The sequence below is a fragment of the Emydura macquarii genome, unplaced genomic scaffold (assembly GCF_026122565.2).
Source record: "Emydura macquarii macquarii isolate MOO-44397 ecotype Brisbane River unplaced genomic scaffold, CSIRO-AGI_Emac_v2 contig_3348, whole genome shotgun sequence".
Taxonomy (NCBI): domain Eukaryota; kingdom Metazoa; phylum Chordata; order Testudines; family Chelidae; genus Emydura; species Emydura macquarii.
The window spans coordinates 6,837,742-6,854,768 of record NW_027133485.1 but is presented as its reverse complement, the minus strand read 5'-3'; the positions used below and the strand labels follow the sequence as shown (position 1 = coordinate 6,854,768).

General features: G+C 56.2%; 1 protein-coding gene across 3 annotated transcripts in view; it reads right to left on the bottom strand.

The window, feature by feature from the left end:
• Positions 1-3,341: 3,341 nt before the first annotated feature.
• The window catches only part of LOC137143724 (CYFIP-related Rac1 interactor A-like), a 36,706-nt gene continuing 23,020 nt past the window's right edge, over positions 3,342-17,027 (bottom strand). Inside the window, exons 3-13 of one of the 3 annotated variants that reach the window (XM_067533668.1) lie at positions 15,942-16,177; positions 12,887-12,966; positions 11,492-11,613; positions 11,292-11,397; positions 10,317-10,453; positions 9,719-9,796; positions 8,977-9,093; positions 8,449-8,528; positions 7,803-7,929; positions 6,483-6,553; positions 3,342-3,430 (exon numbers count right to left, since the gene is read on the bottom strand). In XM_067533668.1, coding sequence (XP_067389769.1) covers positions 3,367-3,430; positions 6,483-6,553; positions 7,803-7,929; positions 8,449-8,528; positions 8,977-9,093; positions 9,719-9,796; positions 10,317-10,453; positions 11,292-11,397; positions 11,492-11,613; positions 12,887-12,959 — 975 coding nt within the window. In that variant the 5' untranslated portion in view covers positions 12,960-12,966; positions 15,942-16,177 and the 3' untranslated portion in view covers positions 3,342-3,366. Of the gene's footprint in view, positions 3,431-6,482; positions 6,554-7,802; positions 7,930-8,448; positions 8,529-8,976; positions 9,094-9,718; positions 9,797-10,316; positions 10,454-11,291; positions 11,398-11,491; positions 11,614-12,886; positions 12,967-15,643; positions 15,725-15,941; positions 16,178-17,027 lie in introns of those variants that run through there. The other 2 variants (XM_067533670.1, XM_067533669.1) reach the window with 2 other exon arrangements.

Below are 17,027 nucleotides of genomic sequence, written 5' to 3'. Positions count from 1 at the left end.
GGGTGGGGATGGGTGTGTGTGTGTGTGTGTGTGTGTGTGTCTGTGCCGCCGGGGTGGCAGGGTAAGTGGCCGATGTGTTTCCATGCACCCGGGACTCGGTCCTGGAGTCTGTCATAGCGCTCGCCCACCCTGGAGTGCAGAGCATCCTGAATCTCCAAGGTGTCCGAAGAAGTCAGGACTAGCACCTAGGGGTGCTGATTCCCAGGCCCTTGCTCTAACCACTAGACCTGCCCCCCTCCAGCCCTGTGTGGGTTGGTTATTTGCTTTCAGTTTTTTCCTTCCATTGGGGACATTCCTCTGCATTTAAAACAACCCGCGTCTTGCTGCTTAGTTCCTGGAGCACGGGGCCGTTTGCTGCCTTCGTAGCAGCAGGCGCGAGGCAGGGGATCCACCTGGTAAACAAACCAAGCCAGGGTGAAGTCTGGGCCCAATCCTGCATTGCTGCCCCCAGTGTTTCCCCTTGCAGCCACGGGGCGTCTACTTGGGTCAAAACATTACAAGCTGTCCCGAGCACAGGGACTGGTTATTTGATAAGCAACGTTAGGTTTAACGCCCCCTCCCCCCATCCCCTTCTTTTCAGTTTTGCAAAGTGCTTAGCTTGGTAGGTGACGCTTTAGCTGCATGAGGCAGGTTTGCTGCCCCTAGGAGTGCACGGCCTGGGCAGGGCGGATACCCCACTGTGTACTGCAGGGGGCAATGGCAGAGCGAGGGGGAAATGCTCCAGAGAGGGGGTTTCTGGGGTTGCGCTCAGCTGGATTGTCTTGCTGTGTGGTTTTACCCATGCATTTCCTCCTGAGGTTGAGCAGCGGGGAGGGGGATGCGACTGGGAGTCTGCAGGTGTGGAGCAGCGTGGCTCCCTGAGGAGCAGAGCAGAGGGCCCTGGACCAGACGAGGAGCCGGAGGAAATGCGAGCTGAGATGCAGGTTGAAGCAGAGTCTCCAAAACAGGTTGTGGGGGACGGGGGGGGGGAAGAGTGATGCCGGAGCCAGGAGCACTTGAGGAGGGCAAGGGCGTGTGGCTGGGCTGGTGGGAGAGGACAGAGACGCGTGGCAAGCGGCTAAAGACCAGCAGGGACTGCCACGGTGGAGAGGGGAGATGCCCTGGGGCTGGGGGGAGTTAGCTGCCCTGCCGGAGCAGAGAGGAGATATGGCAAGGAGGAGCCGGTGGGGGGTGGCCGTGGCCCCGAGGCGGGTGATGAGATAGGGCTAGCAGGTTGTCCCCAGGGAGAGGCATGTGGGTGGGGGGGGTTAGTTGGGTTTTCACCACGCTGGATTGAAGCTGGTGGTGGGATGCCCTGCCCAGGGTACCCGAAAAGCAGCTGAGGAAGAGACCAAAGACGTGGAGGTGGGCGTCAGCGGCAGAGAGGCCGGGGCTGAAAGTGGGGGACGTGATGCCGCGGGCCGGGGCAGACGAGCCCCCTGGTGCTCTGATGGCTGGGAGGCTGGCGCCGGGACCGGGAAGATAAATGGGTTTGGGGCTGACGTTTATACAAACCCCAAATCTCTCCCCTTGGGGCTGTTCTGTGCATCCAGGAATAACGGGCTGGGTCCCAGTTCAACCAGTCAGCCCAGGGGAGGAGCGACTGGGGGGCTTTGCAGGGCTGTCCGAGGGGCGCTGGGCTGTAGCATGGTACCCGGTCTCAGTGCTGGGTTAGCTCCTAGGCCTGGCATGGCCCTTGGCCTGCTCTAGGCTCACGGCCACCCCAGGCACAGCAAATGACCGGCCTGCGCGTCTCCCGCCTCTTGCAGATCAAACCTGCACAGAGAGATTGCTGCTTCCGCCCTGGCATCTGCTTCGTGCCAGGTGCTCCCAGGGTTTGGATCTCTCTGGCGCTGCTGAGCCAGGCCCATCGGGTCTGGGCTTGTGGGGCTCAGCTCGTGGGTCAATGAGCCCAGATGCATTTACCCGCCTGCTTCCGATTGTGGGGCCGTGGGGCCACCTACCGGACAAGAGAAGCATCACAAAGACCTGCTGAAATTAGCTGGGCAATTGGGGTGAGTCCCTGGGATGGGTGGCACTGGTCCAGTTGGTTTCCTCGGGCTGGAGCCGGGCACCGCTCCCAATGCAGGTCACCTGAGTGACTGGCCATGGCTGCGGGGCCTGGCAGCAGTGGCTAGACGGGAGCTCCTGTTGCTGCTCTGGTGGTGGCCTTTGCCCGCCAGAATCAGGAGCAGTTTAAGGCCAGAGCGCTGGGTCCTCGGGGCCCGCGTCCCGATGTTAGAGGGGTCCCGGCTGCGGCAGGAAGGCAGCGGCGCAGGTGGACGGGGTGAGGTTGCCACACGTAGGAGGGAAATCAAGGACTCTAGCACGAGGAAGGCCGTGAACCTGGGGGGATGAGGAAGAGGCTGTTGGGAGCCTTTAATATATTGCAGCGAAAGGGGCTGAAGTATGGGTGGTTCTGAGGCCTTTTAAAGCCATCGGCTGGAACCACTCAAGGGGGGAGATGGGAACATATTGCTAGTCTCTCGCCCAGCTGCAGCTAGCAGGGGCTGCAGGGACTGTGGGCTGGCCTCTCCAGGCCCAGCCTTCCCAGGAATCGATGGGCAGCTGATTGCCGGGAGCCTCCGTGATCCCTTCCCCTGCAGAGCAAGCCCCGGCGAGGCTAAACAACAGAGACGGCGCCAGTCTGGCAATAAACAGATTAAATGTTATTTTATTTCACACAAAAATGTACAAAATAACAGGTGAGTGGATTTTAATTGTTTTATATTAAAATCTAAAAGGTGTGACTGAGCCATTTCCAATGGAATCAGTGCAGGAGATTTTAAAGATGATGCTCTTCTTCTTCTTCATCATCTTCACAGCCGGACACTTCAAGTGATTCAAACACATTATTTACATCTGTCAGGAGGGGCGGCTTCCTGCCGTCCCCGCCCTGGACCCTTCCCTTCGCACTTGGGGGCGTAGTCCAGATAAAGAGACCCTACACTGTACCCCTGTGGGAACCATGGGACGCCCCCCGCTCCTGGGCTTCCATCCCGGAGCCCCCGCCCCAAGCTCAGACAGGCTGAGAACTGACCGTGTCATGTCACCGCTGAGAGGGGAGAAACAGAACCTAGACGCAAGTGGTATACGGTGAGACGCAGCCTGTCTGAGTTTGACACTGATCGTTTTGGAAGGGGCGGGGGGTTGGAGAGGGCGGGTTTGTGGGCTGCTAAGTTTCCCCCCCCCCCCCCCCTTGTATTTCTGTATTTTTATTTTTTAAAAACTTTTTCCCTTTCTGTACAAAATGAGGAATATGATCATGGTTATTTATAGCAACATGGCAACATTTAACAGTGTCTGCTGATGGTTTCTAGGTTAACCCTGCAGGGCTCAGCTGGCCAGATCCCCCCACCCCACCCCACCCCACCCCCCTCGAGGCGCTCACTGCAGCAGGGCCCGGATCTGCTTGGACGTGGTATCGTCGTTGAGGTGCCGGGTAGTGTACCTGCAAACGGAGGAGGGGGGTTTATGCCACGGAGTGCTTTTCAAGCCATTGAGGCTCATGACCCCTCTCCCCCAGGTAAATAAGGGTCTCCTTGAAGCAGCGCAATCATCTAGTGGTCCGAGCACAGGACTGGAGCAGGAATTCCTACGTTCTGATGCTGGCTCTGCCATTAACTCACCATGTGGCCATGGGCAAGTTACTTAAGGTCTTTTTGCTGGAGGTGCTGGGCACTGAATTTGATTTCAGCTGCAGCTGTCAGTGCTCAGCACCTCTGGAAATCAAGCCCTTAGCTTCTCTGTGCCACCTGTGTAGCGTCCCCATGGTATAGAAGAGGACAAGAACAATGCTGCTGGGCGTAGTCAGCCCCATTTCACAGCTAGATGAACGAGGCACCCGGCAGTGCTGTGACTTGCCCATGGCCAGTCAGTCAGGAGTCAAACCCCAGACTCCTGGCTCCCAGTCTCTTGCCCTTACCAAGGGATGCCCTGTCTCCCAGAGCCAGCCATCGTGACGGAAGCCCTGTCCCAGCGTAGCATTTACACTGACTCCAGATTTTAATTTTGTCCCACCAGGAAACCTCTGTTCAGTGAACGCTCAGGACAAAGACGGGAACGACAAGGCACAGACGGGAATCCCAGGCAAGTGACGGAGCAGGAACTTACCATGCAGTGCAGGACCGACTCCTGGTACGGAGGAGGCATTTATCTCGTGAAGTGAAATTTGGACTGAGAGATGGTGTGTGACAAGGGCTCTACTCCAAGGGATGGGAAATTTACTGTATAACACAGAGTCCAGCCACAAGCCTGATGCTCCTGAGATTCGTTTCCAAGCATGCCTGAACCCTGACCCTTTCCCCTGACAGGAGGCCAGCAGCCTCCCTCTACCAGACAGATTCAAACACGCCAGAGACCAGCACTCCGAAGAATCTATGTATTGGTAGCGGATCCCAAGCATAGCTGAAACCAGCTTAACCTCTGTCAGAGGCTGGCTCTGAATACATGGGTGTGCTACGGCTGACCCTCAAAAGGAAGCCCGATGGATCTGAAATGGAGAGTTTTAGTCTCATGCTTTTTTGATCACTGCCTCAGAGAGAGCAATGGGCCTGCACCAGAAACCCAGTCTTTGCACTGGCTGACTCAGGGACTTGAAAGCACGTTTACTATGTGTATTACTACATTGCCTGGAGGCCTTAACTGAGATCAGGGCCCCATTGTGCTAGGTGCTGCACATACACATAGTAAGAGATGGTCTTTGCCTCGTAGAGCTCAGTCTAAATAGACTAGATGGGGGGGGAGAGGGCAGTATTACCCTCATTTTACAGCTGAGTGACTAGTGTGGGGTGACACGGGTTGTCAGCATAGAGGGGGGAATTGAACGTGGGTCTTATGAGGCCCGGTCCAGTACCAAGACCAACCCTCCTGTCTATAGGGACGAGGCGCCTTGACTCCCTAGGTCACTGGCTCACACCCAGCCTAGCTCAGTAGCAGTCAATCGGGGCTACCAACTGGCAACTGTTTGGTGACCTGTCTGAAATGAGTTTGAGAGTTCTCAGAGGGCAGCTGTCTCCATCACAGGGAAACCCAGCACAGCTGATGAAAATCAGCCTCCCTGTTGGCACTTTCTGGAGAAGAGCCAAGGAATGAACAAGCCATAAAGACTGAGGCGCTCCCTCCCTTTGGGGTGGGGGGGGAGGGGTGTGTCTGCTACGGGGCTAGTCTCATAGTGGAATGGATTTGAGCCCCCCAGGTCTGTGAGCCTGGCACCGTCCCTGCATAGTGAAATGCCCAGAGAAAGATTAAATAAAAGGAGAACTGAAGCCATTCTAGTCATTGCCCGTCTGGCTGCTGAATGCATTGTCTGATCTCTGCTCATTTCCTGGAGGCTTTGAGCTCTGTTCTGTACGAGTGTTTCAGAGAAGAGTGTTCTCGGCAGCCTTTCTTCCTCAGGAAGGTCAGTTCTGAGACCAAAGCATTTGCAGGGAATGAGCTTTATACCAAGTCACAAAGAAGTGAACAAATTTTGTCTGTGTGTGTGTGTGAGAGAGAGAGAAAGTGTGAGAAAGAAAGAGAGATTCTAAGGCCAGAAAGGACCATTGTAATCAGGTAGTCTGACCTCCGTATAGCCCGGGCCAGGGGACTCCTCCAAAATAACTCCTAGTGCTGATCTTTTAGAAAAACATCCAAGCTTGATTTAAAAATTGTCAATGATGGAGAATCCACCACGACCCTGGGGAACTTTTGCCAATGGTTAATTACCCTCACTGTGAAAAATGTGCGCCTTATTTTCCGTCTGAATTTGTCTAGCGTCAACTTCCAGCCTTCGGTTGGTGTTAGACCTTTCTCTGCCAGATTATACGCATGTGCACATGCTCACGATTGATCAAAGCTGCCCAGGGGATTGAGAGTGAAGGTGTGGTTGCAGTGTGGGTCGCCTATCTGCACTGGTTTTAACCTAGCTAGTGCAGGTAACAATAACAGTGAAGACATAGCAGCACAGAGTGTGGCGCTGGCCAGCAACCTAAAGACGTACTCAGCATCCCCAGCAGGCTTGTCCTAGGGTCAGCTAGCCCACGGCACCATGTCGTCGCTCATCACTGTTACCTGCCCCAGTGAGATTAGCCGGGTCTGCCGGCCTGCCCTGCGATCACACCTTGGTTTGCTGGGTAGATGTACCCAGAGACATACGACTCGCATTAAAATTCCCCAGCTGGCTTTGAAAATCTCACCGTGTGTCTCACTCACAGACACAGGTGCTGAAATCCCGGCCAGCAGTGTGTTTTTTCCACCTGCTCAGCATTCGTGATTAGTGGTGCAGTTTCTGTGATGTGGACGTGCTTCCACTGGGAACTGGCGCCAGATCTGACCAGCTAGTTCCTGCCCTCGACCGCTATCAGGGCTGGCTATGAGGGGGAAGAAGAACCTTTCAGCAGTGCAGAAGCTTCATGTAAAAGGGAGGAAAGGCAGCTCCTGGGACCAAATCCCTCGTTTCAACCCCTCCCCTTCCCAGGCTGGAACATGCCAAGGCAGCCGTTGGAGGCCAGAACTGTACGTACCTCAGTGCGTTGAGGAGCCCCTCTGTGCTGTTTGAAGGCTGATCTTTCAAGACTTTGATGCATCCTTTCATCTGCCACGATTAAAAAGAAAGAGCCATGCTGGTTAGAGTTCAAATGGTGAGAGCATGTGACAAGTGGGAGCAGGGAAAGCAGCCACTCCTCCTTGGGGAGGAATGTGAGCCTCTTCTTGCATTTCCCAACTGTATCTTGGCTTCTCTGTCCCTCTCCTATTTGGCTTTGTCTCCACCCAGTTCTGGGGATCTCTACACAGCAGACGAAGGGGTGACTGCAGCGCTAGTAGGCGTAACCACCCGAGCCTCAGTGGAGCTACCAACAGCAGAGAAGACGCGGTGGCACAGACCCCAGCTTGGGCCAGGAACCTGAATGCCGACCCAGGATCCCCAGCAGGCGTGGGCTAGGGTGGCCAGCCCGTGCCAAAGCCTGTGCGGCCACGTCCTCGGTCCCCCTGCCAGCTAGATTGAAGCGGTAAAGTCCCAGCGTCGTTTGCTGTGCAGGCATCCCCTCGGCTTTTTAAAACGTCCCACCGCTGCTGCTACTGGTTCCAAAGGTGGAAACTCCAGTGTAGACAAGGCCCCTGGTGTATTAACCACAAGGTCTTTTAACACCTCCTCGGAGAAGGGTTAAAACACCAACCACTACCCGTCTCTAGATTTCTCACTGGTGCTCTCATCACTGGCATTGCATCCAGCGGTAGCAAAGGTGGGAAATATTTAATCTTGAGACAGCCTTAGTTTCTTCCTCCATTCATCTATTTATCTCCAGTGCCTCCTTCCTACCCTATTTGTCCCCTGCCAGCACTGCGTTCTAGGCCGACGACCGCTGCGTCTGTGGACTTGTGCGGTGCATGGAGTCCCCTGTCCTGAGGTGAGTCTCGGGCACGTTGCTGCAGATGGGAATCTAGCTATGACAGGACTTACGGCCTTTGGGCAGCCCGGAGAGCCAAAAGTGAGCTGTGCTAAGCTTTACGCTGCAGGAGGTCGCCCCTTGCGCCGCTCACGCTGACCGAGGCCTCATTGCTCGGAGATATGACAGCGGGAGCGGTTCTTGCTCGGCTCCTTGTGACGGGCTCGTCCCAGCCCAGAAGCAGCAGCAGAACTCCGGTGGAGGTTAAGTGTCTTCTTTCTGAGTCTGCACTGATCCAAGAGTTAGCCAGGCCAGCTCCGGCTAATTGCCAAACCTAAACCACTAGGGCTTCTCCACAATCCCAATCTCAGCCTTCCCGCTTCAACCCCTGGTGATTTTTTCCGGCGCCCCTTTGCTGGGCAGTGCGCCCTCTAGCGAGATGAAGGTGTCACTCACGTCGATTTTGGAGGTCTTTGCGAAAGCCCCCACGGGGTGGACGTGGTCATAGAGGATAATGACTCCCACCATCACTCTCATACAGAAGAGAAGGGTCTCGGTGTTGGTGAACCGGCTCCGGTATTCCCTGAAGTCAAGAGAGGGGTCGAAGTGAGAAGCAGAGGGTCTGACTTAGTGTCCTTATTGCTGCTGGTGAGTGAAGGGAGATGAAAAAGAGCGTCCTTGAGGGGGAGGGGGAGAGGTCACAGGTGGGAGAACGTCTCCCTGTAAATGACCCTTCTATATGGGGGACCCCCAGGGCTATGTGTTTAAAAGCTGGGCTTGGGGACCTGCAAGGATCTCTCAAGCAGCCGGAGGTTGCGTGGGATACAGCTCCTTCCTGGTGTGCGTAGTGTATTAATGGACATGGGTGTCGTTACCCAGGAGTGAATGCTCCAGGGGTTACCACCAATCCATCCTAGGGTGGGGAAGTGGAAGAATCGGGGAGTGCAGCCCCAATGGGTGCAGTGCCCTGAGGACTCAGGCACTCAAGCCTTCCCAGGATACACTGATTAAATTTCCATCCCTTGGCTTCCTGCTGGCATTTGATTTTTAGGAGCCATCTGCCAGCCCAGGTTCTGCACACGGGCCAGGATGAAATACTCACGGGGTCTCCAGCATCACCCTGCAGACACAAGCCATGGTGCTTAGACAGTCAGTTGTGTCCTCAATCGGGAGGGTCTTGTTCTGGAGTGAGAGAACAAGACAGACACTAGATTTGCCTCCCGATCCCACGTGCTCCTCTCTGGAGTACTGAATAACTTCACCGTAGCTCTGTTTCCCTCACCCCTGTCCAGCTGGTCTCCTTCTATAAACTCCTGCCTAGTCTGCTACTGACAGCTCTCCGTACCTGGGGCTTATATAGGCTTGCTTCTTATGATGCAGGACGTCCATGAACAGGGATGTTGGTAACATGCTGAATTCATGGAGGAATCCTTCCAAAGCTCACCTCCTGTTTTCTTTCATGATGAATCTTTGGGCCGAATTTACTGCTGGGCACAGCTTCACCAACTTCAATGGAGCCTGGCTGGTTTATGCAATAGGTACATCTAGGCTATTGTCTATATTTCTCTCCTCCTCCTCCCTTCTCCCAGTAGTTGGTTTCTCTTTTTCTCTCTCTTTGGGGCTCACTCACCTCTGAAACAAACTTGGTTGTGGCGTTGCTTAGAGTTTTAAGCATAGGTGTGGCCTCTGCGTAGAAGAGAGACATCCTGTTGGCCATTTCGTTGTTAACGTCACTCTCGGCATCTAACTGCAGGACATGAGATGCGAACGGCGGCTTGGTAACGTTAATCCCAACAGCACTGAGCAAATGCTGCAAATGCCTGAACCCGTCCGAATCTGCCCTGTGGGAATGCGCTGAACCGATGCAGACTAACCTCACGCCCCCGGCCCAGCAGAACCCATGCCCTGAGTGTCCCTTTTCTGAAGCACACGTGGTACCCCAGGAAAGCAGATGGGCCCTTCTCTTCTGCCCTTGCTCTGGGGATGGGTTGGCTGAACTTGGTGTCTCAAACCCAGATTGGCTTCAGGTTTGTTCAGCTGCAGGGAGGCGAGGGGGAATTAACTCAGCTGTTGTGAGAGGCCCCCACCTACTGCCCGTGTCCTCCACTGCTTGGGTCTCGAGATTTTTAATTCTCCCAGCCATCTGGTGGTAGAGCATCGTGTGACAATCGTTGCCCTGCAAGAATCAATCCTCTCACTTTTCTAGCAGTTGATGCAGAGTTCCCCCCCCCACCACCACACTCCCTCCCGCGGCAAAGCTTTTTACCCAGGGTTAACTTGGGGTCTCCATGCTCTTTCTGTGCTAGACTTCATTCCCACACAGCTCTGTCAGTGGAACTCAAACCCTTTGGGGCGTGGGACCAACCTCTTACCTGTAAATTGTTAATGCGATTTCGGCTGATGGTTCTTCTGTAGTAGCTAAAATCATTCTGGATGGCAGGGTTGGTCATCTGCAGCAAACATGGGGAGAGAAGACCGGAGATCCAATCAACAGCTCTTGGTAACTCTCCCATAGGGCAGAATGCTTTGCAGGTGTGGGTCCTAGGTCTGGGTCTGTTAGGTTGGGTGCTGGCTTCCCAAGAGATGTTTAAAAGAGGAGTGGACAAAGCTCTAAAAATCTAGTTCAGGAAATCTAGCACGGATCTAAACATCTAGCACAGGGGCTAGTGGTGGGAATCTAGTGCAAGGAACGGGCCGGAGGAGCGAATGAAGGCTAGTTCCACTGCCGGTTTGTGTAACGAACGGTTCGTTTGGTTTATGTCAAGTAAAGCAGCGCTAATTCACCACGTCGCACCTGTGCATTACTAGGAGGAACATGCCAGGGGTTATTGGCTCCCTACACAGCCGGCGTTGGGCTGTTACTGCGACACGCAGCATTGACTCTCTCAGCCAACCCGCCCTCGCTGGGAAGGCCGAGGGGCCAAGCCCCTGGTGTTCTGGCTCCCAGGCAGCTGTGAAAAGCCGCCCTACCTTGAACTCGTCGAAGCTGAGGGTGAAGTGTAGGATTTCTGCAAACTGCTTGGCTAGGGCTTGTTCTCTCTCCAGGTGCTGAGTCGGGGCGTAGGGCGGGCTGGTCAGAGCTTCCAGCAAGCTGCGCAGAGCGTTCTCTGGGAAGAGGAGGAGAGAAAAGTGATGCATTGCAGAACTGCGACCACAAACCGATGATCAGTGTTCCAGGCTTAAAGCCTCCTGTCCCCTCTCCAGGGTGGTGCCCGTCCGGCTTAGCTTGCAGCAGATTTAACTGCACTGAACCGCCCCATCTCCCACACTCAGGCTTGCAGGGGTTTTTCTGCCTCTCCTGATCTAGGCAGACGCATCACTGGTGTTTCCCCTCCCCACAAACTGTTGGAAGCAAATCTCTCCATTCTCGTTGAACGGCGGGGTTATTTCCTGGGTAAATCCACTTCATCTCCTTCAAAAGGTGAGCAGCCCCCGGCTGGCTAAGTGAAGAAAGGGAGCCTGCCTGTTAGAGCCACCCAGTCACTTCGTGTCACTGGAATGGAGCTGATAATCTGATCTGTTGTGACCTTTCCAGCCCCTTTTAGCCAATAGGCTCTTCAAATATGGGTGAATCTAGCCTCTCCACCTCCTGTGAATGAGAACAATTTTTACAGATGGGGAAACTGAGGCACAGAGCGGCACGGTGACTTGCTTTGGACACACACGTCCGTGGCAGAATCAGGACTTGAACCCCAGGCTGAGTCCTACTCCGGCGCCTCAAACCACCCGATCATCTTCCCCTCTGACGCCCGCGGCCCCGTCCTGCAGACCTTGCGGAGGTAGTGCTCTGGTTGTGCTGAATAAAGGGCAGGAGGGGGCGGCCCAGTGACAGAATTGGGTGCTGGGAGGAGCTGGATGTGGGCTGAAGGCCGCGGTTGTGGGCCGTCACCTGGGCGGGCGGGGGATGGGAAGGGAGAGTGGGGTGGGCGTGGAGCGTGGGCTCACCCAGCCGAAGAGAGAACTCATAGAAGCGCTTCAGCTTCGCCACGAGCGGGCACACTGCGTTCCAAGCCTTCTCCTGCAGCTGGAGGTCGTTGGGATTTTGGATGGCCTACAAGGGACCGAGATGGAAAAAGCTCACCATCGGTGCCTGAACCCCTGCCTGCGTCAGCAAGCTGAGGGCTGGAGTAGCCGAAGAGCGGTACCTCTCTAATCTCCTGGCCAGCCCCCGTGTAGGACTGCAGTTCAACCAGGATTGTCTGGGCCTCCTCCAGCACTGCGTTGACCTGGTTCCACACGGCTGTCTCGGCTTCTGTGGGCTGCGCATCTGCAAAAACCCCCAAAAAAGCAACATGTCAGAGCGTGCGCCGTCCAGCTAGAGCGAGGGAGCTTTGGCGGCCGGTCCCTGAGCAGTGTTAGGGTTCAGGGGGTGGGGTGGGTGGGGAATGTGCTGGCTTGTCTGGGGCGCAAGTCTGTGGAAGAAGTGTGCCGACAAAAGATGTGCTAAAGGGAATTAGAAAATCTTCCAGACGGCGGGGCTGGAGGGCCCGGCCCACCAGCAGGGCCAGGCCCCGGCTACTGCTGGGCCTCATCTGTCCGCTAGCCAGATCTGAACCTCCTGGAGGCCCGTCCGCCCTCTTCCCTCTGAGCCTAGTCACACACGCAGGCTCCCAACGGAAAAGAAACGTGTGCAAAGTAAACAACACGAGAAATAAAAACAAAAGAACCAAAAACCAAAGGGAAGAAACGTCTCCTGCGGAGAGACCAACCCAACTGGAATGAGATGCCTTGGCTTGGAATGAACTGTTCAGCCTCCCTTCCCCGCCCTGCAGCTCAGTCCCCTCTCCTCAGATCGGGTCCCTCCGTGGACTTGGGTCTGAGCCCATGTCAAATCAGGAGTCAAGGGGCCTACAGCAGCCTAATACTGGGATGAGGAGGGCAGATCGGACCCTTTCTTTCCTGACTGCGCCAGACTCCTGGCTCTGCTCTCAACCTCGCTGCTCCAGAATGGATCCTTCAGGTCCCTTCCTGCCCCATTTCCCCCGCAGAGCTCTCCCCTTTCCTTGCTGGCAGTGGAGAACAGCTCCCTGCTAATGCACATTGTCTCTCTGGAAGAGTGGATGGGCTCGAGGGGTTTTAGGCAGCAACTAAACGTTAAGAATTCAAGCTTCTGGCTGGGACCTGATTCCCTGGTTGTGCTTCTGTGGGTGGCTTTGGGGTCTAATCAACAGGGCAATGACTAGAAGGTGAAGGATATCCTTGCAGGGGTGGGACCGGCACGAGGCATGGGAAACTAAATCCACCCTCAGCTCTGAAATGCCTCGGCCAACACCCTGAATGACCTGACCGCCCTTTCTGCCACCCCTTTGGAAACCAGTCTCTTAACTTCCCCCCACCTCAACCTCTCACAAGATCAGCTTCGTTAGAGGGAATTACCCTCCGGGAGCCCAAGGGGGCTGGTGCGTGGAGAGGCAATCGCTACACTTTCTGGAATGGGGACGATGCCATGGGAGATTAACTGAGACGACAACAACGTAATATGACATGAATGTGGGAGGGAAAAAAAAAAAAAAGAAAAGAAAAGAAAAATCCCATCTCACGTTCAAAGTCAAGGAAAAAATTAGGGCCTTGTTCAAGCTCGTTATAAGTCAACACTTTAAGAAGGTTCCCCATGTGACACCTGCAAGAGAAGAGACAACAGGAAAAAGTATGATGGGTAGTGAGGTGGCGTTCGTGGAGGAAGCAGTGGAAGAACTAGACTGTGGGCAACATCTGGGCAGCAGGAAGAGGGCCTCGGGCAGCGGAGCGCCAAGGGTGTGGGCCGGCTGCGTAACCCTTTGATTCCCGAATCTTTGTGGCCATATGGAAGATGTGCCAGTGGTTGGCTCTTCATAATCAAGGGCCCAAGGCGGGGAAAAGGCTATTATGGCCCCCAGCTTTGTAGCACGTAGTGATTCTACGTTAATGAGCAGCGCGGCTCAACTGGAGCTAGCTGAGGTTCATGAGAGACTCTTCCCGGATCTTGATGGCGACTGCATCCAACCGTGGCTCACGCGAGGGCTGCACGGCCGCTGCTCCCAGCCCCGTGAGCTGCAGCCTCTTCCTGCCCCCGGATGAAGATGAGCGTTGGCTGATGGGGGTGGTGACCGACAATAACGAGCAAAGCGAGGGAGAAGAGCCGCTGTTCTCCAGGAAAGGGGTGCGGGGGGCAATGGGGCAAATTGTTCAGCAGGTCCCAGGGCTTCCTGGAGTCCTGCAGCATGGGCTGGGTGTGTCTCATTTCATCTCCAAAGCCAACACCTGCCCCGTGAGTCTCAGGGCGGTAATCACACAGGAGTGGGGAATGTCTGTCTACACCACAATTACAGCTGGCCCTGGGGCCCCAGATGTAACATGGATCTGATGAGACCTTAACCCTGGTCCCTACCCAGGCTGATGCTTTGGTCACGTCCGGCCCTGGTTACAGAACATGGGTCAGGGCCAGGCTCTGCTACAGACTGACAGCCTGTTTGTAAAGGAGCCTCCTGTCTTCCTGGCAATCAGGAGATACCTGGGGCCCTGCTGGGGGAATTGCTCTTCTGACAGCCAGGAAAGGTCATTAAATGGGCCCCTTGGTACCTTCGCAGAAGGGTCAACTTCTCTGCCTGCAGCCCCTCCTGGCCCCAGCTCCGGCCCCCGCACTGCAAGAGCCTCCCCAGCGCTGCACAGCCAGAGGGCTATTTTGATCTCCGCCGGCCTCGCCCGAGCGGGGCTGTGTGGTGAGCAGAGTGCTTGCAGCTCAGCCCACGCTGGGAGGTAGCCTGTGAGCTGTGCTGCTCTGGCCCTATTTTTACAGCCCGGGGGTTTTACTCAGGGCTGGCTCGGAGCTGCTTCTCTGGGGGGTTGAGGAGGGACAAGTGGGGGTCGGGCGGGGAGGGGGGAGGTTCGTGCCTCGCTGACTCAGGCCATGAAAGCTGATTGAGGGCTCAGCGCAGGGCAGGCTGCTGTGCGGCCTCTCAGCCGGGGTTAGTCAAAGGCCGGCAGGTTATCGTGGGAACGACCCCAGACTTCGGTCCTCCCCACGGGCCCTGTGCCTGCTGCTGGCTCACGTCTCCCCCTCTCCCATCCTGGCTCCCTCAGGCCTTTCCCTCACCGCCCCCCCCTTCAAGCTTGCTCTCTGCTTTGTCTCTCCGCTTGCTCCCCTTTGGGGTCCTTCTTCCCTGCTCCCCCCCAGCTCATCTCGCTGCCCCTGATTCCCTTCCCTGCCCCCTTCGAACGCAGCGGAGCTAGCCCTGGTGTGGGCGTTTTGACCACGGGGCCCTCTAGCCCCACGGCTGGCCCTGGGGGTGGCTTTCCCAGCATGGACAAGTCTCCGTTTCAGTTCTCACTCTCCCGCTCTCTGGCCCATCCTCATGCTCCAGGGGCTGGGGCCTGGCTCCCTGAATCAGTGGGATGTTCCCCGCAGTGCAGCGAGGCAGCACAAACCCTTCCTTCCTCCTTCCACGGCAGCACGTGACTGGCCTTCACAGGCAGACGGCCTCTCTGGGGGCTTAGCGGCCTGCAGAAAGGGGGCTTAGGAGCCTAAGTCCTACAGGCTCGTGGGGAGAGAAATGGAGTTACGGGTGCAATGAGCAGACCAGGCAGCAGCCTGGGGAGAGCGTTTTCGGGGCTGAGATCCTGCTGTCTAGCGTAATGGCAATGGCCTCTCTCCCCCAGATAGCCTCCGGGGGACATCCCTTCCCCTCCATTGCTGCCATAAATGGATCGCCCAAGTAGCTGGGAATCCTCGCTCCACAGCAAATCTGTATCAGCCCCTGGATCCAACCGCCCTGGGTGCTGTATAAATCCGGCGAGCCAATGGGCTGGGGCCTCTCTGCTGAGGCCGCGGCGGGGGAGAGATGGGTGCTGCGGAAAGCTCCAGGGTGGAAGAAACTCCCCCATTAAGGCTAAAAGCAGCCAAGCCCCCGAGCTCACCATGGGCATCTGCAGGGTGAGCCGGAAGCTGTTGGGTCAATGGGAGATCGTAAGATTTCCCTCCACGGGCCCTGCTGGCAATGGAGATGGTATGTGACAGGCGGCCGGGAAATCCAGGGGTTGTTTCACACGTGAGAGAGTCTCTTTAATGCTCTCTCCGTCTCCCCTCTGCCCCCCCTGCTCCGTGTCCATCTGTCCAGCCTAACCAATGGGAGCTGCCAATGCCAGCGTGTCCCGCGCCAGGGGACTGCAGCTGCCCTCGTGTGGAGAGGTCTCTAGGGAGCATAATGAGGCCTGTCAGTCAGACCCGTTGCCGTGTGTGAATTTGTTCTGGTCTTTAGAGAGCAGCGGCTCCTCCTCCCAGCAGGCGCAGAAAATCCCCCTGCCCTGAGCGCGGGACTTACTTTCAAAATCCAGGAAAAAATGAGGACAGTTTTCTAAATCTTTGCCCAATACCTTTATCAGGTTGCCCATGGCCAGCAGACCTGAGCGAGAGAAACAGAACAGAATGGAACAGCACAAGCACGGAGAGCGGCCCCGCCAGGCGCACGGCACTCATCTTCCCGCCTGCCCCCGAGCCAGCCACCCGCCTTCCCCTCCTGCACTTCTCGGGCTGCGCAAGCCCCTTGGAGAGCCTCCCCCACCCAGCCCAGTCATCTCCTGTTACCAAAGAGTGACGCTAGAAAGCCTCCGCCGACTTACCTGCTTGCACCAGATACAGCTGGTATCTGCTCTGCAAGTGCAGGTGAGTCTCCCTCTGCCTCCCCAGCTGGCTATGGACGTTGGCATGCGAGAGCAGGGAAGAGACGGTGAAAGCTGGGCATGCTACTGTCCCCAGCGCAGCTGTCCACTCCGCCTCCGTCCCTCTCCCGCCGTGGGTCTGAGGACGCGGAAACGCTACTGCTCTCCTCACCACTTCTCTTTTTCTATTTTTGAGGCTGGAGGGGAAGCGGAGAGCTTGTTCCGTGCCTCGAATTTCCTGTGTCAGCCTCTCGCGCCTTCCCCTCCACCCCAGCTATTCTGCCTCTCAGGACTTCCTCCTAGCCCCGCAGAATGGCTGAGGCCCCCTGGCTTCTCTGCCTCTTGCTTCTGAGCTCTCTTGGCGCCCCCTTGGCTGCTCTGAGAATCTGCTCCCTGACCGGCGGGGGTCATGAGCAGGAGCAATTCTAGGGCCCAGCTAGCATCCGTCTGCCACTGGGGGCATTGGGATGGGAAAACACCTGTCCTTGTAGCACCAAGGGCTTCGCACTTCTTTAAATCAAGCTGCAGGCAAACCGGTCCCTCTGGTGCTGCATGTGACAGCTCCACAAACAAATGGGAACAGGTCTCCAGGAGCATCCGTGTCCTGCGCCCCTTAGGTTTCCGTGCTGCTACGCGAGAGGCCTGTGCTAACGCCTAGCAAGCTCTGGGCAGTTCACACTCATCACGAAGTCTCATCGTCCCCATGAGGCAGACGGGGAACCAGAGCGGGGAAGTGACTTGCCCAGCATGGCACAGCAAATCATGGCAGAGCGAGAATGGTCCAGTGCCCCTACCCACTGGGCAGTCTTGTTCCTCGTCTGTCCCACCACGAGTCACCGCCACTTTCACGAACGACCACGTTGTTTCCACTCAGCCTGACCTGCCGTCAAGGGGCACCAGCGCTCCCTGCTGGGGGTCGCGGTTATAGGTCCAGCTCTGTTTCACTTGGCCGCTCAGAAACACAGCAGGAGATCCCTCGTGTTGCGTGGAACTCAGTGCCCTGAAAACTCTCTCTGCTGCTCTCCTAACGTGTTCTCCATTTGCTGC